At 41.1% G+C, this 20,895-nt stretch overlaps 1 protein-coding gene across 4 annotated transcripts in view; it reads left to right on the top strand.

Annotated features, from left to right (window-relative positions):
- Positions 1-20,895, top strand: part of HOOK3 (hook microtubule tethering protein 3) — a 119,087-nt gene that overhangs the window by 19,112 nt on the left and 79,080 nt on the right. For all 4 annotated transcript variants that reach the window (XM_059909495.1, XM_059909492.1, XM_059909491.1 and 1 more), the window contains exons 3-6: positions 9,866-9,938; positions 12,818-12,868; positions 14,439-14,571; positions 17,909-17,976. In XM_059909495.1, the coding sequence (XP_059765478.1) occupies positions 9,866-9,938; positions 12,818-12,868; positions 14,439-14,571; positions 17,909-17,976 (325 nt within the window). The remainder of the gene's footprint in view (positions 1-9,865; positions 9,939-12,817; positions 12,869-14,438; positions 14,572-17,908; positions 17,977-20,895) is intronic.

Raw genomic sequence — 20,895 nt, 5'->3', positions numbered from 1 at the left:
CGTTTGCCCCCGCCGGCATCAGTGTGGCCGCCTCGCTGCCCGTTACCGCCTTCGAGCTGTGCCGGGGGCAGTCCTGTCGTCAAGTCAGCGGCTGCACGTTATCTGTTGAGTCCCTTTGCCTCTCACCTACTCAAGATCTTTGCTTTACCAGTTCTCCCCTCTTTGCTACACCCACGGCTTCCCCTGCTCGGCAGGGTCATATCCGCTAGCAGGGAAGCAGGCTTATTTATCTTTAAACAGACTTCTCAGGATCCCACTCCTGTCAGTCACTGCTCCGGTTCTCCTGCCTGTGCAGCGTCTGTCTCAGAGTTCTCCCCGCCGCCCCCTTAAATACACTTCCGTCAGGGTTTCCCCACCATCATGTTAGAACTGCACTTGTTGCTGATGCTGATGCCCGTCCTCAGTCCTCGTCGGGACTGGCAGCAGCGTTCAAAGGACAGATGCTCATCTGCTTGTTGCTTCCTTGTGACACTTATTAAGATTTGGCCTCCAGGATACCGTGACCTTCCAGGTTTCTCTCCTGTCTCACTGGATGATCTGCATTTCCTGTGCTGGTTTCCCTCCTGTGCTCCCTCCTAAGGACGCAGAGCTTAAGGACTCAGGCCTGGCCCCTCTTCTCTTTTGTTTGCGTTCACCCCCTCGATGATTTCGCCTAGTCTCATAGCCTTAAATGGCATCCATATCCTAATGATGCTCAGATTTTTATCTCCAGTGTGAACCTCTCCTCTGACATGCAGACTTGTCTGATTGTCTACTTAGCATCTCCAGTTGGGTCTAAAAGACATCTCAGAGTCATCGTATCTAGAACTAAACCCTGTCTTCTGCTCAGACCCACTCAAAGTCTTCTCATTTCAGTTGTTGGCGTTTCTGGCCTTGCGCTGCTCAGACCTTGAAACCTCTCTTTTTCTCCACATCCTGCATCCAACCCATCAGGAAATACTGAAGGCTACACTTTTAAAATATAGCTAGATCCAGCCTTTAGATCTAACTTCCAGATAACAGAGAAATACAGAGGACAGAGGAATAGGTTAAAATGAGTCACAAGGAAAGGATCAGGAAAATCCAGAAAGTGGGATATTTCACAGGACAGTTGACCTGGTCTCTTCAGCAAGTGAATGTCAAGAGAAGAAAGGAATGGGTTGGACTATTCTAGATCCAGGAGTCCAGAGAGAAAGACACTGACCAAACGCATCACGTGGTTCTTCTGGAAGACCTGCCGTGTGCAGAGCGTGGATGCCCCGGAGGACGTCATGCTACGCGAGAAAGCCAGTCCCAGGGGGCAGACTGCGCCACTCCACTTCTGGGAGGTGTCTGAAGTGGTCAGACTCATGGAAGCAGAGAGAAGTGGTGGCTGCCAGGGGCTAGGATTTGGAGGAAACGGGGAGTTGCTGTTCAACAGGTATAAAGTTTCAGTTGCATGAGATGCATAAGCCCTTACGGCCTGCTGTGCAGCACTATGCTTGTGGTTAATAGCACTGTACTCTGATCTTGAATGTCTCTTGAGAGGGCAGAGCTCATGTTAAGTGTTCTTACCACAGTTTCAAAAACAAAAACAAATGCAATGCATGAAGCTTGGATCTTGTTTGAACAAAGACATTTCAAGGATGTAATGGAGGAAATTTGAATATAGATTATTAGGTGGTATTCTGGGAGTGTTTCTTTATTATATTAGGTGTAGTATCAGAACCATGGTTAGTAAGGCACAGGAAAGTGCCTTACTTATTACAGATGTATAGTGGAATTTTTAGGAGTAAAAAAGTTTTATGATAAAAATTATTACCTTTACTGCTACCATATTGGTCTGGCTGCCGTCATCTCTTGCCCATATCATGCTGGTAACTTCCTGACTAGTGTTGGTGTTTCTGTAGTTGCCTGCCCCAGAGTCTCATGTGAACCCAGCAGCCAGAGTGAGGTTTTCTGCTTAGAGCCCTGCACTGGTGCCCCCTTTCACTCAGGGTAAAAGCCAAAGGACTCACAGTGATGTATCAGAGCCCAAGTGACCTGAGCCCTTGGTACCACTCTGACTTCATTTCTTTTTTTTTTTTTTTTTAACATCTTTATTGGAGTATAATTGCTTTACAGTGGTGTGTTAGTTTCTGCTTTATAACAAAGTGAATCAGTTATACACATACATATGTTCCCATATCTCCTCCCTCTTGAACTCTGACCTCATTTGCTGGCGTTCTTTCCCACAGCGGCGCCCCGCTCATCCTCACACTCTCCTGCTGGGGGCATTGTGCGGGGCCCGTCCGTCTGCCTCGGGTGTTTATCAGGCAGACACCCACGTGCTGCTCTTCCTTGCCGGCTGCCGGTGCCCACTGAGAGCTAGCCCACCCTGACCACCGGTGCAGTATCGCCGCCGCCCTTACCTTCCAGAGCCCCTTGTCCTGCTCTAGAGTAGGTGTGCTGTAAATGTTAGCTAAATGAATGAATATGGAATTACGAACTTTGAAATGAAAAGGAAGCAACTTTTATCTTCTTTTATCCTTTATCTCCAAGAAGAGTTCACCACTCTGTCATTTTCCATCAACAGTTTCCCTGATACCAACTCGATGTTCTGACACCAGCTTCCCGAGGTGGCTCAGACCCCACAAGTTAAGGTCACAGTCCTTTGATTCTGACACTCGGGGCAGACTCGGCAGTTAAGGCCCCAGTCCCACAAGACTGCCCCCACTGCAGACGCCAGGTGGATATGGGTGGGGTCCTTGGGGCACCCACACTTCCGCCCAGCCAACTGCAAATGCAGGAGTTCCCATGAACCCCCTCAGGTTTGATATTTGCGAGAATGACACAAAACTCAGGGAAGCTCTATACTTACGATTACATTTTTATTGTACAGGATGCAACTCAGGAACAGCCAAATGAAGGAGATGCACAGGGACGTGTGGGGTAGAGGCAGCGCAGAGCTCTGTGACCCCACAAGCCCACTGCCTTCCCAGCACAGTGATGTGCTCACCCGCCCCTAAGTTCCTGAACCCTGTTGTTTAGGGTTTTATTGGGGGGTTTCACTAAAGAGGCATGAGTAAAGTCATTAGCCATGTGTTTGAACTCCACCTCCAGTCCCTTCCTGGAGGTCAGGGGGTGGGGCTGAAAGTTCCTCTGGGACCAGCCCTCGTCCTGAAGCTGTCTACGGGTCCCACAGTGAATCACCCTGTTAGCATAAGCTCCGGTGTGGCTGGAAAGGACCCATGATGAATTATAAAAGACACCCCATCATTCAGGAAATTCTCAGGGTTTTAGGAGCTCAGCACCAGGATCCAGGGACAGGGGGCAAATATATTTTTTATTCTGCCACAACTGCATATTGATTGAAAGAGCAACATCAGAAGTAGTAAGTTGTGCCTCTAAGTGCCATTAGGATTTATTTTCAGAGTTCAAGAAAGAGGGAAAAAGAAAGTAGATGAGACCAAAAGAGATAAAATGAAGGTCAAGCTGTGGACAGTGGTGGAATGCCTCTTTTTATTTATGGGACCTGATTGCCTTCTCTTGGTTTAGAGCCTGTGCCTCTGCGCCTCTGTTGCTCTTTCTAACACAGCATAGGCTAAAGCATAATTTGCTTTATTTTTGTTGTCATCAAGGATGCGAAATATAAATGTCATAGCCAACTCTTCAATATCCATTTAGTGGCAGGGGACCAAAATGATTGTTTTAGGTAATGAAAAGATCATTAGAAAATAGACCTAAGAGGGACTTCCCTGGCGGTCTGGTGGTTAAGACTCCGAGCTTCCATTGCAGGGGGCATGGGTTTGATCCTTGGTCAGGGAACTAAGATCCCACATGCTGCACAGCGTGGCCAAAAGAAAAAGGAAAATAGACCTAAGAATTAACATATCTATTTTAAAAAATAGTAACATTTGCTAATAAAAATGTCATATTAAGAAATTGAGTCAAAATACAGTGTTTGTTTTGGACCCCATCTTAATTTGGGGGAGTTCAATAAGAATATTATGGTACTTAAATAATTTAAGCAGTAGAAATAAAATTTAATTTTTTGGTTTCTTTGGAAGCAGTTGGCTGCAGGATGACAGTGTATTCCTGGAATTATGTTACGGATTAAAATTAATAAGCTTTTCCTTTAGCTTAAGCTATGACTGGTGCATAAGTTACAGCTGAATAGATGTGTTACTGCGAAAGTCGAGGAAATGGCTTCGTATGTTTTGTGGCTGGTTTATGTCGTTTTCCTAAGAGGAGTCAGGACATAGTAAGACGCTAAAGATGGTTTCTGGCTCATGAAGAACACTCCCAGTAAGATTATCCCTTGTCATCTATGTATCTGTGCAGAACTGTAACCTGTTAATATTTTGGAGAAAATCACCTTTATGCTGTTTGATCCTAGCCTGAGAACGTTTATTAAGGGGTACTTAGAAAACATTGCTGAAATTGTAAACTACTTAGCGAAACAGAGTTATGGCTAGATGCCTGCATATTGAGTCAAGTTCATGACTAGGAAAAGTTGTATTGAATGGAAGAAGGCTGTGGACTACTATTCTTTTTTTTTTTTTTTATTGAAGTATAGTTGATTTACAGTGTTGCGTTAATTACTGCTGTACAGCAAAGTGATCCAGTTATACATATATATACATTCTTTTTAAAAAATATTCTTTTCCATTATGGTTCATTAGGCGATATTGAATATAGTTCGCTGTGCTATACAGTAGGACCTTGTTGTTTATCCATTCTCTGTATAGAAGCTTACATCTGCTAACCCCAATCTCCCACTCCATCCCTCCCCCAACCCCCTCCCCCTTGGCAACCACAAGTCTGTTCTCTATGTCTGTGATTCTGTTCTGTTTCATAGATAAGTTAACTTGTGTCATAGTTTAGATTTGTGGACTACTATTCTTGCTGTGTTCCGCCCAAGTAGCAGATTGGAAGCTTATTAAATAAAAGTGCTATCACCTTCCAAATGTATTTCAGTGCACAGGTATCAATGAGAACTGCTGTGTGTCAGACACGAAGTGCTGGGCAGACAGTGGTGAATGAGACAGACACCTGCCCCTGTTGACCGTAGAACATCTTGAACGATGTGGGTCTTTGCTCTCTGTGACTAGATGGCTGAGCAGGAAGGAGAGAATTAGCCACAGGACCCTGGTGTCGTTTGCTAGGGCCAGTTTCGTGTTGAACTCTGCTGATCTTTTGTAACAAAAGTGACAGTACCATCAACTCTGCCACTTAACGGCGTGATTGAACTTGGGGAAATTACTTAACTTCTGAGTGTGATATTGCTCAGCGTAACATGGGGACAGTGGTACCTTCCTGGCAGTGTCACTGTGAGCGCAGAGTTCCTGGCTCCACGGTTGGCAGGTCACTGGTGCTGAGCACATGGTGGTAACAGCTGTCCTTTGTTGTCTTCCCGTCCGGCTCAGGCGCGTTCTGAGGCTTTGATGTGGTCATCTTTTAAGCAAAAAGCAAACTGTATCACAGTGATTGGTTTGAAATACTTTATTCAGATTTTTCTGAGTTCTTTGATTCATAAGAAGTGTTGCTGTAAGTTGTAAATGAAGTATCCCATAATCTTGGAGTTCTCAGAGTATATAATTTCTTAGACATTTTAATTTTTTTTTAAAATAAATTTATTTATTTATTTTTGGCTGCATTGGGTCTTCATTGCTGCGCGCAGGCTTTCTCTAGTTGCGGCGAGCGGGGAGCTACTCCTCATTGCGGTGCACGGGCTTCTCATTGCGGTGGCTTCTCTTACTGCAGAGCACAGGCTGTAGGCGTGCAGGCTTCAGTAGTTGTGGCACGTGGGCTCAGGAGTTGTAGCTCGCGGGTTGTAGAGCACAGGCTCAGTAGTTGTGACGCACAGGGTTGCTTAGTTGCTCCGCGGCATGTGGAATCTTCCCAGACCAGGGCTTGAACCTATGTCCCCTGCATTGGCAGGCAGATTCTTAACCACTGCGCCAGCAGGGAAGCCCTCTTAGACATTTTAAAGCATTCTTTTTTATAAGTTAAGGGGTTTCCTGTTGAAATATAAGTATCTTTTAGCTGTGTGGCCCTGAATTGCCACTTAGCTAGTAAGTTCAGTGCCTTTGGCTTTGGGTAATCATCACCCATTTAGCACCAGACTCACAGATTGCCCTACTTATGATTGTCCTTTTTGATTGGAAAGACTATTACTTGATTGGCAATGATTATGATTTTTAGATTACAGCTTTTTTGATTATTAAAAATATGGAATATTTTCTACTTTCTGAATTATTTTTATAACAGTTCTTTAATATTTCAGTAGAATTCACTTAAGTTGTTTTTCTTTGCATTATCTATTTTCACAAGACGTTTTAAGCAAAGAGGACACTTTTGGGGGGTTCTCTGCCCAGTTTACAGGAGTCCCTTTCTCTGAAACCTGAAGTTGTGGGTGTCCTGCTTGTGGCTGTCCATCCTTTTGGTCACATACAGTCGGACTAGGGATGAAAAACAGACTCTAGCTGTATTATTTGGAGTTTCCTGGGAATTTAGAATTGGGTTTGAGTGATGGCTGGTCTTCAAAACTATCTTCTTGAACTGGCATGGTGAAGACTTGGAGCGTGTGTGCAGCTCTCTTCAGCGTTGTGTGGAGAAACAGAAAAAGCTGGTCTTCAGAGAGAAAACGAATAGATGGGCAGAAGCAAAGGTGAAAGTCAGAAGGAGAGTACTGTCTGGATTCTTAACAGCTTTCCGGATCCTTATTTCAGTACTCAAGGAGGCCCAGCTATCTTTCTGTACCATAACATACCTCAGTGGTCTTCCAGTAAGTTCCCTTTTTTTGCACAATTTTGCTCAAATTAGTTTTTCTTACTTAACAACAAAAGAACCTTGACTAAAGAAGCTAGATTAAGCTTAAAACAAAAATAGATGGGTATGAATATCTACATGCAGAAGAAGGAAGTTAGACCCTTTACGTACACTATGTACATGGATCATAACTTCAATTTAAAACTAAAGCTGTGAGAATCGTAGAAGAAAACATAGAAGTAAATCTTCCTGACCTTGGATTAGGCAAAACCTTCTTAGATATAATACCAACAGCAAAAGATAGATAAATTGAATGTTACCAAAAATTAGAAACCATTGTGCTGCAAATTATGCCATCAAGAAAGTGAAAAGATAACTCACAGAATGTGAGAAATTATTTACACATCTTATATCTGATAAGGGGCTTTTACCCTGAATACTAAAAACAAACAAAAAGACAAACCGAAAAAAAAAAAAAACTCTCACAACTCAATAATAAAAAGACAAATCAGTTGTTTAACAGGAAAGACTCTGAATAGACTTGTCCATAGAGGATATACAGGTGGCCAATAAGCACATGAAAAGATGCTCAACATTGTTAGTCATTAAGGAAATGCAAATCAAAACCACACCGAGAGGGACTTCCCTGGTGGCGCAGTGGTTAAGAATCCACCTGCCAACGCAGGGGACATGGGTTCGAGCCCTGGTCTGGGAAGATCCCACATGCCACAGAGCAACTAAGCCTGTGCGCCACAACTGCTGAGCCCGTGTGCCACAACTACTGAAGCCCGCATGCCTAGAGCCCATGCTCCGCAACAAGAGAAGCCACCACAATGAGAAGCCTGCTCGCCGCAACTAGAGAAAGCCCGCGCACAGCAACAAAGACCCAACACAGCCAAAAATAAAAAATAAATAAATAAATAATAAAAATAAATGAATTATAAAAAAATTTTTTTAAAAACCCACAGTGAGATAATATATTACTTCACACTCGCTAAGATGGGCATAACTTTTTAGCGAGATAATAACAAATGTTGACAGGCTGTGGAAAAACTGGAACTGACATGTGTTGCTAGCAGGAATGTAAAATGGTACAGCTGCTTTGGAAAACAGTTTGGTCACACTTCAGATGTTAAACAGAATTATTATGGGACCGAGCAATTCCACTCCTAGGCACATACCCACATTGAAGCATGTATATCAGCTGATGAATAGATAAACAAAATGTAGTGTATCCATAAATGGAATGTTTTTGAGCCATAAAAAGGAATGAAGTGGTGACACGTCCTACAACATGGATGAACCTTAAAAGCATGCTGAGTGAAAGAAGCCAGACACAAAAGACCCCACACAGTGTATAATTTCATTTATATGAAATGTACAAAATAGGCATGCCCATGAAAACAGAAAGTAGATTAGTAATTTCTAGGGGCTGGAGAGAGGGAAATGGGGAGTGACAGCCAGTGGATACAGGATTTCTTTGGGGAAGATGGAAAGGCTCTAAAATTAGATTGTGGTGATGTGAATGTTCTAAAATCCATTGCATTGTGTATTTCAAATGGGTGAGTTGTATGGTATGTGAATTATATCTCAATTTTTAAAAATTTAAGAGTAGGGAAATAGACAATAAAGTTAACATGTTAACTTTGATACAGGCTTCAAAAATAATCCTAATAGATTTCTACAGAGAAAACTTAGCTGTAACTTTTTTCATAAATACTTATGCCTTGGAACTTCCCTGGTGGCAGAGTGGTTAAGAATCCACCTGCCAATGCAGGGGACACGGGTTCAGTCCCTGGCCCGGGAAGATCCTACATGCCATGGAGCAACTAAGCCCGTGCGCCATAAGCACTGAGCCTGTGCTCTAGAGCCCGCGAGCCACAACTACTGAGCCCGTGAGCCACAACTACTGAAGCCCACACACCTAGAGGCCGTGCTCCGCAACAAGACACCGCAACGAGAAGCCCGCGCACTGCAACGAAGAGTAGTCCCCGCTCGCTGCAACTAGAGAAAGCCCGCGCGCAGCAGCAAGGACCCAACACAGCCATTAATTAATTAATTAATTAATTAATCAATCAATTTACAAAATTCTACCAAAAAATTCTTATGCCTAAATATGTATATTTTTCTTAATAATAAATTTTTAAAATTCTGCATAGCAGGTTACTTTATTTAAAGATAATTTGACCAAAATTTAGTAGCAGTTGTATTTATCAGTCTGAGTGACAGTGTAAGTTGAAATGTAGATTTTTTTTACCCTAACATATTTCTCTCGTTGCCATTATGTTTTTTGAGTGAACGGAGATGGTTGTGTTATGAAAAGATCTTTGGATTTGGCACTTGCTGGAGCAGGACAGAGGTGTTCAGTCTGTGGTCTTGAACAAATAATTTAATTTTTTAGAGCATCGATTTCAAGAACTTTAAAGCGACTATCATGCCAGGATAAGAGCTTTTTTTTTTTTTCTTTCTAGTGTTTATAGAAGTTTTGGAGGTTTTCCTAAGAAAAATAAGCATAAGTATATTCAGTGTCTATCCTTGTTTCAGTTTGTTTGTCCACACCAGTGTTATCTTAGATTTAGGGCTTCTGCAAACATAAACGGGATCCAACTTTGTCTAATGTCTAGTATTGAATAAGCAGGTTCTCTGTTTATATTATTTAAAGAAATTGAAATTTTAATAACATTATTGGTGACCTTTGAAGTAGTAAGTGATGAAAGTCATTGAAATATTAACTGAAAAGCTTATTTTAACCTTCTTCCTAATATACGTCTTTTGCCTTTATAAAACAGTTGTCATTGATTTTGACTGTTTTTAGATATTAGCATGGTATCTACTAATTATGTTAATTCCAGATTAGTGTATAATTTGAAAAACATGTATTAATTGTATGTTATCACTTTTCACCTTTTAGCTTGCTTTTGATAAAATTATGTTTTTAATGAGTGATAACAGTTGATTTTAGAGATTTCTACTGTAATTGCATTCAATCTCATGTACATGTATTATTTTGTGGCTCATATGTGTCAAATACCTTTTTTTGTTGCAGTTAAGTGATAATACAGGATGGGTTTCAATTATGTGTGTGTGTGTGTTTGGTTTTGTTTTAGCTTGAAAGCTACATGATATTAACATGCTAGCTTTTTCTTATTTGCAGAGATCCTGCATATTTTGATGAAAATTGGCTAAACAGAATCAAAACTGAAGTAGGAGATAATTGGAGGCTAAAGGTATTTTCTTTTTATTTTCCTATCTGTTAATTAATCTTTTACTTGGGTGTATATAATACTTGTTGACTTTTGCTCTGATGTGTCTAGTGAGCTTTAGAAACTTAGATAACCTTCGGTGAAATAATCTAGAATTGAAGATTGGGGTAACCTGGAATTGCTCACCAAGATACAGTCTGAGTCGGTAAAGCATAGTGACTGAGGGCTCAGGCTTCAGAGCTAGACTGCCTGTGTCCACGTCCCAGCCCAGCCGCTCACAGCTGCTGGGAAAGTCTTTAACCTTTCAGTGCCTGAGTTTTCCCGTTTGTAAAATGGGGATTGTGATAGGATCTACCTCACAGAGATAAATGAGTTAACACATATAATGTACTTAGGACAGTAATGTTAGTTGCTAGTGTTGTTATTAATAATGAGGAAATACTGATCATTATTAACTGTGTCCAGAACACTCAGAGAATGGATTATTTTTATTTCCTTCCTAGTAGCCTTATTTTTCGGTATTCCTCAAGCATCTTTGATGGAAACCCACAGTGAGAAACACAGTTTACACTGCCGCCTCCCACCCACCTAACTGCATGTTCCTGAGTAGTTGAATAAGTTTTTAACCTTCCTTAATGCAGTAATGTTTTTAGTTTAGTTTTTGAAATATAAATTGCAACCCATCTGTAAATTATTTTTTTAACTTTATATTTTGAAACGATTATAGATTCACAGGGGTTGGGAAAAGAAATGTACAGAGAAGTTCCACACACCTTTCCCCGAGTTTCTCCAGGGCTAACCTCTCGCGTGACCGTCATGCAGTAGCACGCCTAGGGAGCCGACGTGGATACGATGCACGGCGTGCTCACCGTTCAGTCGTTCTGCACACGCTCTTCTGTGTGCGCGCCGCTCCACGTGGCCCTGCCAGCGTGTAGACTCACGTAACGGCCCTGCGGTGGTGATGCAGGCTGCCCCATCCCTGCCAGGTGTGCGGTGGTGCCTCCACCCCGTCATACACACGCACCACCCTCACCCGAACCCCTGGCCGCCGCTGACTTGTTCTCCACCTCTGTAGTTTCCTTACACCACCTTGGTCTGTGGTCATGACTGGCAGCTTGGAAAACTCTGGAGCCATTTATTTTTAATACAGATTGGTAGGGACTCCGAAATGCAAGTGAGTGAGCGTGTGAAACCCCTGGACTTAAGATGAGCTAAGCTTGGTTTGTCTTTATATTTCCCCATAAAACGCATGTTTGAGGAAAATATTTATTCACTGACTAGATATTGGGTCTGCCAAAATCTAATTCCTCCTTTTCACTAAGCTAGAGTGAATGGATGCTGTTTAATTTCTAAATAACCTTTCGAGAATAGGCAACTAAAGTGATGGCTTTTTAACGTTATAACCTGTTTAAAGTCTTGCTGCTAAATCAGCTTATGTTTGCTGCTGCTTCACAAGAGGGAGTTGCGTATCCCACGCCCGTGCACACAGTGTGCACATAAATCCACATGGTCTTCAGTGTCACCAGGGTGGCAAAGGCAGTAACAGAGAGAAAGCGAAATGTTTATTGTACTCTCAGTATTCTGAACTGAAAGTAACCATTCCGATTTGCATTCCTATTGTCTGTATTTTATCCTATATTATGTTTCTTCAATTATATTTCTTCAATTTTAAGATTGATTTTAAGATACCATTGATTAATGATAAGATTTGTAGCTTTTTTCAGTGGAGAATAAACTACCATTTTAAGTGAACACATTGATTTTTAAGACTTTCTAATTTAAAATGTTATAATACGAAAAATTGAACACCCTAGAACCAGAGAAAGTATATTATATATTTTCCGTGTCTCCAAATTTTTAAGCATACAAAACATGTTAGTTTTATTTATGAGATTCTTTTTTTTTTAATATGAAGTTTTCAGTTTATTTTCTCCCTTAAAAATAAGTATGTCTTTGATTAACCACTGGATCCCCCTGCTGTGGAATCTTTTATTTGATAGCTACCACTCCTGCAGTCTTCTGTCCTAGGACGTCTTCAACTATGAGCATCTACCTGGGGACAGCCAGGTGGATGATCAACCGCATCATATCGTGTGTGCATATGACTTAACACAAATTCAGCCGGATGAGTTGGGTCAAAAAAAAAGAGGGAAGAAAATAAGTTTACAGTAAATAGTGCAGGTGATTCTGCCCGTGATTTCACCCAGGTAACATGACCAGGAGCCTGTGCTCTGGAGTTGAGTGAGTGTTGGTCCCTTATCCTGTCTTGTTACTGGGATGCTTTTTATAGCACAAGTATCTTGCAATGCTGAGCGTTATACTAACATTTAAAGATATAGTAGTATTTTTTTAACCTTATGGCTCCTAAATATTTACTTGGTCTCAGCTGAAGAAAAACACTTTTCTGACCATGGAGGAATTTGCAGACATTCCTTCATAGGTGACTACCTGATTTGTAGGTTGTGTTAGGAGATATCCAAGGGTAATTTTGACTGTAATTTTTGTTTAATGCTCTAAATTTAGAACTTACCCTCTATGTAAGATGCAACTCTACTTTTCTGGGTAAAACAGCACTGAGCTCAAGTCTTCACTAAGGATGACACATTTTTTCTTTCCATGCAGAAGATCTACATAATTTAATCTTACTGTTAGGTCTTGTTCAGTTACCTTCGAATTTAACATAATTGGATACTTAATTTGCTTTATAAATCTCTTAGATCAAATAAATTAAACCATTGATAGTCTTTTTTATGATAGTAATTCAAATGTACTGTTGAATTTTATTTTTTATGTTTACTTTATGATTAACAAGAATGATTAGTTGGTTCAGAAATTTTTTAGGTAAAACTATATTTTCATCTGTGATTGCCTTTTACCCAGTTGTTTTCTCTCTCTTTAAACAGATAAGCAATTTAAAGAAAATTTTGAAAGGAATCCTGGATTACAATCATGAGGTAAGGAGTTTTTTTCATTCTGCTTGGAAGTATTACTATAGGATAGTTTAATCTTACAATATTTTACAGTAGTTTCAAGTAAAGGAAATATTACCTTAATATTAATAATCAGCTTTATCTTCCATTGTATGGTCTCTAAGATGTTGGTTCAAAAAGCTGGTTCACCAGCTATTAGGTGATTACTAGATAAATAATCTTTTTCACTATAATATGGATAGTTTGTGAGTGGTTACTCATTTATGTTAAACTTTCCTTTCTGCTGTCCATTAACTCTCTCCTTTCTTCCCTTACTCGTGAAGGTGGTTTAGAGTCCATGCATAGTTACTAACAAGTCCTGTGCCTACTTCCATTTTATTCCTCGGCAAACCCCTATCCCTAGATTAACTGTTTATCCTCTGAGTCTGCATCAGAACGGTCAGGATATTGCTGGGGAAAAAAATCAGGCAGTGGAAATAGTTTTACTTTAAATTTCATGATCACAGATACCAAGTGGACACAACATAGCCTAGAAACACCTGTGTTATTTCCTTACTGTTTTTTCCCGACAAGCTTACGTGCATTTAAACCTACATCTATACTTACGTTATCTGTCTTCACCTCAGTATGTGACTCTGCCGTCCACCCTACTATTCAAGTCCAAAGCCTACAGATGATCCTACAGTCCTTCCTTCATTCGATATCATCAGCAAGACCTATAGTTAAATCTCCAAAATACAGTTTTCTCTGTTTCTGCTGCCACCACCCTCTACCGAGCCATCACCAGCTTTTGCTTAGATTACTCGCGGAGTGTGCCCTGATTTCACTTCTGCCTCGCTACAGTCTATTCTCCACTCTCAAGCCAGGATGATTTTTTTTAAATGAGAATTTATGTCACTCTCACCCTCCAAGTCATCTTCCATGGTTTCCCGTCGCATCGAGAATCAGATCCATACTTCTTACCAGGGGCCACCGGATACCGTGTGACCCCTCTCACCTCCTCTTTCCTTACCCATCACACTACAGCCACATTCATCCTGCTTTTGTGCTTTTAGGATCTTCATTTTTCACTGTAGGGTTATCAGACAGAAACCTACCCATTTGTCTAAATGTGTCATTTCATTTGGGGCCAGTTTTCCCATGAAGGAAGCCTCCATTCTCTTTCCTGATACAGGTGTCTTGTTACCAGTATTTTGGAGTCAAATGGAGTGAAGGTGGCCAGGGGAGTCTTCCTGTTGTGGGCATGAACCTATATCTAACTTCTGCTTTCTGGTGCCCCCTGGTTCAGAACCTCTCAGGCTCTACTTCTCTGGAGAGTGCACAGCCAGTCTTTCTGGGGGAGGTGGAGGGGTCAGTAGTACTCAGTTTCTTTGCTCAGTGTCCATACCACATACCAGATGAGGGACTAAGTTGTTGTGACTCAGGATAGTTATAATTTATGTATGGGAGGTATAAATAGAAATTGGGAGTGAGATTGGCTTAACTTCTCTGCTCTTAGCAGTGAGTTTCTGGTGCTGACGAACTAATCTCTATCACGTATTTTATTTGGTCATATAGATGTAAATGCAATTCTCATGTTTTTATCTCTGTCCAGATTTTAGGGCAGCAAATTAATGACTTTACCCTCCCTGATGTGAACCTTGTTGGGGAGCATTCTGATGCCGCAGAGCTGGGAAGGATGCTCCAACTCATTTTAGGCTGTGCTGTGAACTGTGAACAGAAGCAAGGTAATTTATTTGACGTTAGTGTGTGCATGTAAAGTAATTAAGGAAAGTAATACACATTGTATATTTTATATATAAATCACATGTACAAACGATAACGTCTTAAGGCCACCCACAAAGTATGCCATTTTCTATGATTTTGCTGGTAATCCATTTTCAAGCTTAAAAGAGTTTTACAGGTTAGAATAAATTTGATTATGATGATGTTCTTCCCCTTTCTGCAAGACTACATAATGCTTTGAGTAGATTATTTTTAACTACACTGAATGTAATGAAATTTACTGTTAATTGGACAAGGTCCAGCCAAATTAATTAATAATTAATTAATTAATAATAGTCAATTCAGCCATAGGAGTGTAAAATTAGATATTTTAGATTGCAAGTGCAAAGGGTTTACTTCATAAACATTTACTGAATTCATGCATCATGCTGGGGCTTGGAACACAGTGTCAGACAAAACCAATATAATACCTGCCCTCATGGAACTTGCAGGTGAGTGGGTTGGGCATTTCTAAGTAGAACCCTTGACTTTAAAAGGCAGATGAAAAATTATTTAATGTAGTTCATTGAATTCAGATAAGAATTTCTTACGTATTTATTCTGTTAGGAGATTCATCAGCTCTTGGAGATGTATAGCTGTTAAGAGTTGGCTAATTATTTATTACAGGGTGTGAATAGGAGAAGACAAGGATGTTACCTATATCCGTCGTCCTATGGGAAGGCAATCAAAATATTTGTTGAGCTTCTCACACAGACCAAGTGTTCTGTGTAACACCTAGCTTGAGGTTTTCCCTAAAAATTACATAAATGATGAAAAATTTGAACAGGATTTTAACCTCTCACTGTCCAGAGGGCATGCTCTGGTCTCAGGAACACAGCAGAGAACTTGGATCAAATGCACTTCTGAGTTGCCGAGTGTTACCTGTCACTGCCCTGGGGGCCCGGCCTGTTTCCTCGTCTGCAGAGGGAGGGCACGACAGCTGGTCGTCGTGAGGAGTCTGTGAAACCGTGTGTGTGTTTGCTTCGTAACCCATAGCGCACCGCAGACACAAGGGCTCTGTGTTTAGAGACTGTTTCTCAGTTCCTAGAAGTGAGGCGTTGGCTCAGCATGCATTTCTCTTGGCTATCTGACTTGTCAAATTGGGGCACATAATCGGTGGTGTATTTGAAAAAGCAGAGATTAGCAGTAAAAACGCACTAAAAATAATATTTACCGAGTTCTCCCTCCTGCCTGGTTAACAGAACAAACAGCACTTTTTACAAATTGGGAAACTGAGACTCATGAGTATTGTTTGACTTGCCCAAGAGCTCTTGCTTGTGAGAGGCTAGCGAGGACAAAAACGCGTGTCTCCCACATTAGGACTAAATGCTCTCTGTACTGAGCTGAGCTGTAGGCTTTGGGCCTAGACGCTCACTTTGCAGGACAGACTCCCTGGTGTAGCCCAGCTCATTCTCCGCTGCCTCCCGGATCTGCCAGTGATCATCCGTACTTGGATTTTGGACTTTTAAGATTTAACTTTTTTTTTTTTTTTTAACTTCTCAAAACTAGTACATTAATGTGGTTCTCATCATCATTTAATCATCCAGCATTTTACGGTGTTCGCGGGGAAGGGCCTTGACGTGGCAACACCGCTTCTTAACTAACGCTTCCCCTCTCACACCTGACTAACCTCCGCCCCCTGTCCCCCGTCACCCCCTTCACACCCACGGGGCTGTCGTCCGTCTTCCTCCCGTCACTGGGCCACTGCCTCTCCCCACCATGTTCGCAGTCTTGCATTCCGATCCCGGCTGCGCCAGCTGCTCTGTGGCCTGGGGATTCTGTGCTTGGTGCCTCGTACCCAGCGCTCGTAGGACGCTCCTCACTAACAAACCAAACAAACAAAAAGTTCAGCTCAGACTAAAGGGATTCTTTTTTTTTTTTTTAAACCGGAAAGTGGTTAAGTTATGATGCACAGTATTCCTACTCTGGGCTTAAGAACGACGCCTGTGGTTTAAGTGTGTTGTGTATACTTGCGTATGCATCACCACACATTGATTGGGTACAAGCATCCTTACGACAGTACGTCCTTAAAAACATGCTTTGTTTAACTAAAAGCTTTGGCATTAACAACCAGAATGTCGTAATTTAATAGTGCTGTCAAAATTCTTTTTTTTTTTTTTTTTAAACAAGTTACCTGTCAAGCAAAGGACTACAGTTTGGCATTCCAAATCCATGAGTTTCTTGCCAGTAGGTCACTGTAACAATTGCACAGTAAGACTCTTTCATATAATATTAGAGTGCTGAGACAATTTTTTTTGGTGTTTTTTTGGGTATAGAGTGGAGAGAGGCAGGTTGAGACTATAATTTCCTAATGACTTTATGTTTTAAAATGTTTCTTATTGGGTGGGGATGGGGGTGTGATGAACTGGGAGATTGGGATTGACATGTATACACTGATGTGTATAAAATGGATGACTAATAAGAACCTGCTGTATAAAAAATAAAATAAAATAAAATTCAAAAATTCAAAAAAATGTTTCTTATTAAAATATATTTACCGTATTTGTTGAAATCCAGCTGGCCTATTGATTTTTTATGCTTAATACCTGTGTTTTCATCTATTATTGGATTTGAAAATAATGAAAACTACTTCCAGGGCTTTTTTTAGAAGGCAAGAAATTATTTTTTTTTCAACTTTGTCACTATGAACGGCTAAGGGAGCCTTCTCTTTTTCGGCATTGGTGAGGGTAAGGTTGATGAAATTGATGCTTTAGCTTATTAGAGATTTGGGTCATTATTTTAAAGCCCAGGGTTACACAGTGTTTAACTATAGTGTCAGTCCCTATCTTAAATTCACCTTAATTCTTTGTCCTGAGCAGGTCTCAGTTTCCCTAAGTTTTTTTTTTTTTTAATTGTAGAAAATATTAAGGTAGAAATTATACACAATTCAATACTTTGATGTCACATAAGAATAAAACACAGACATCAAAGTTTTATAGCATGTAGCAAAGAATAGTGTGAAAGATTTTTAGATTTTAGCAATAGTAATACAGAGTCCTTTCCATTCTGGCCTTAGGCTGTACCGTTTCATTGTTTTACATTCCCGAGATCCTCCATTCCCGTGACCTTTAGCTGTAGCCTCAACTTTATTGGGGGGGCAGTTATTTTTAAGGAAAGATAAATTCTATGATTTTCAGCCTTTACTTTACCTATGACACATGTATTTAACCATATACGAGGAATTGCGAGGAAGAATCAAAACACAGGAAACTTCTTTTCAGAATTCATGAAGTGTTAGCCTTTACTCCCTTGATTGTCTGTAACTTGAACACTGACATTCCAGGTTGTTCTTACTTTCAGAGTACATCCAAGCCATCATGATGATGGAGGAATCTGTCCAACACGTTGTCATGACAGCCATCCAGGAGGTATGTTGGACCTTTGTGCTTACAGTTTGTGAGAAGTTAAAGGAGCAAACATGAGTTTAAGTAATTGAAGTAGAAATTTTAAAAAGAGATTCTCCTACTCATTTTTTGAGAATTTTTTTCTTCGCACTTTTGCTATAGCTTGTCTCATTTTTATTTAAACGTTAAATGTTTATCTTGGAATTATAGATATTCGGTAACTATTCCTAATTTTTTTAAGTGCTCTAATGAATTAGGAATAGTACACTAATTCCTAAAGCCATTATGAATAATATCTATCTTAAACCAGCAGTCTGCCTCACACTTAAGTATTGGTTTCTTATTTGGAAGGAAATGGGACTTCAACTCCAGCCAGACTCAAGGCAATTTCTAGATGAATATTTATTTGAAACTGTAGGAGGGGAAAAATGTTTTTTTCCTCTACCCTTTCAAGCTTTTAGCTGGAGCCTCTGTTAAAAACAAACAAAAAAACAACAGATTAACAATAGAAGAGCATACAAATGTATTTAAGTTTTACACAACACAGGAGGCTTCATAAAGAAATGAAGATCACAGAAGTGTTTCTTTTTTTTTTTTAATTATTTTATTTATTTTTGGCTGTGTTGGGTCTTTGTTGCTGCGCGTGGGCTTTCTCTAGTTGCGGCGAGTTGGGGCTACTCTTCCTTGTAGTGTGCGGGCTTCTTATTGCGGTGGCTTCTCTTGTTGAGGAGCACGGGCTCTAGGTGCGTGGGCTTCAGTAGTTGCGGCACGTGGGCTCAGTAGTTGTGGCTTGTGGGCTCTAGAGTGCAGGCTCAGTAGTTGTAGTGCACGGGCTTCGTTGCTCCGTGACATGTGGGATCTTCCTGGACCAGGGATCGAACCCGTGTCCCATGCATTGGCAGGCGGATTCTTAACCACTGCACCACTAGGGAAGCCCAAAGAAGTGTTTCAGCCTGAGTGTTTTGATGCTAGATTTGGTGAAGAGTGGAAAGTCTCATGGAAAAATGTGATAGGGCGAAAAACGGCAAGTCCTGTTTGTTCAGATTCCTTCCGCATCCCTCTGACTTTGGAGATATGGATACTCCTTTCCTCTGAGCATAGGGAGGGCGCCTCTCACGTGAGGGACTTAAGACCTGCTCCAGAGGAAGGTCAGAAAATCTTTCCTGTCCCTGCTGTTTCTCAGATTCCTTCAACTTGAAACATTCAACATGCCAAGCTGCCATATTTGGGGGTAGCATGTCCTGAACTCCATCAGGTGTCAGACATAGAACTATAAAAGTGAAAATGATCTTAAGATGGGAGAATTTTTTAATCATAGAAGTAATGGAAGAAACCTTTAAGGGAACTAAAATAGTATAGAATGTAAGTAACTAACAGAAAAAAATGCAACAAACAGGATAAATGCAAATTAAGATAAAGTGTTTCCTTTTTTATTTTACTTTTTATTTTTTATTTAAACAAATTTTTTTAACATCTTTATTGGAGTATAATTGCTGTACAACGGTATGTTAGTTTCTGCTGTATAACAAAGTGAATCAGCTATATGTATACATGTATCCCCATATCCCCTCCCTCTTGCGTCTCCCTCCCACCCTCCCTATCCCCCCCGCAGGTGGTCACAAAGCACCGAGCTGATCTCCCTGTGCTATGAAGCATTTCCTTTTAAATCCGACCAACTGACTATGAATCCAGCAGTTCCCAGTACCTCCTCAGATTTGATTATTTGCTGGAATGACTCATAGAACTCAGTAACAATGATGGTTTTATTACAGCAAAAGGATACAAATCAGAACCAGTCCCCTACCCCCTGAAATGGAGGTCTGGGAGGGTCCCAAACTCAGTCTCTGTTGTCCCCTCCCTGTGGAATCAAGACATGTCACCCTCCCAGCACACTACTGTGTGACAACACACAGAGAGCTGCCAACCAGGGAAGCTCACCCAAGCTTTCATGTCCAGCGTTTTGTTGGGGTTGGTTTCATTTTATAGGTGTGATTGGTTGGCTCATTGGCCACAAGGTTGAACTAAATTTCCAGCCCATGTCTCCTCCCCAGAGGCCAGGCTGATATCAAGTGGCTCAAAGCCCCAACCCTCTCATATACGGTTGGGTTTCCTGGGGTCACCAGCCCCCAACCAGAGTCATCTCCTAGCTTAAACTATCTAGAGACCCACCATGAATAACAAAGACACTCAGCAGAGAAATCCCAGAGATTTAGAGGCTACCTCCCAGTCACTGGGGACAAAGGATCAGCCAAATTCACTATTATACAGGACATTTCAACAAAGCAAAGCTTTTAAGAGAGGATCAGTTTGTCAGCACTGATGGTAGGAGGGTAAACTAACAAAATGATGGTCACCCAAGCAAGATATGAGTTTAATTTGCTCTTAAGTGGTCATGGGTTGACTCCGTAAGCATCAGGGACCCAGCTTTCTTGCATCTTGTTGTCTGCCATCCCTAATATGGGATTCCCACCCCGTGGTCAGCCGTGGCTGTTTGGCTTCCAGCCCTCACATTCACATTCCAGCCAGCAGGCAGGGCTGAAGGAAGGTTCTCCACTTCCTCTTAGTAAACTTCCAGGAATTCTCACTCCTGTTATCCAGCTGTTACTCACATTGCCACACAGGGAAGCTGGGGAATGTGGTCTTTTTTCCAGGTGGTCATGGACCCAGCCAAAATTTGAGGATTCTGTTACTAAGCAAAGACAGGCAAAATAATAAGGGGGCCACTAACTGTTCTGCCTTACTGTAATTGATCCTGTAATTTCACTTTTAGGAATTTATCCTGAGGAAATGTGAAATAGAGAGATGGATAGTGACAATCGTACTGGCAAGCGTTTACGCCTGCTGTGTGCTGACGATGCCGCTACTCACTAACGCGTTACATTTACCTGCATATGCATTGTGTTCATTTAGTAAATACTTACCGAGCACCTAGAATGCAGTAGG

The sequence above is a fragment of the Balaenoptera ricei genome, chromosome 21 (genome assembly GCF_028023285.1).
Source record: "Balaenoptera ricei isolate mBalRic1 chromosome 21, mBalRic1.hap2, whole genome shotgun sequence".
In the NCBI taxonomy this organism is placed as follows: domain Eukaryota; kingdom Metazoa; phylum Chordata; class Mammalia; order Artiodactyla; family Balaenopteridae; genus Balaenoptera; species Balaenoptera ricei.
Note: the sequence above shows the minus strand (reverse complement) of the source record. Positions and strands in the feature narration are given on the sequence as shown.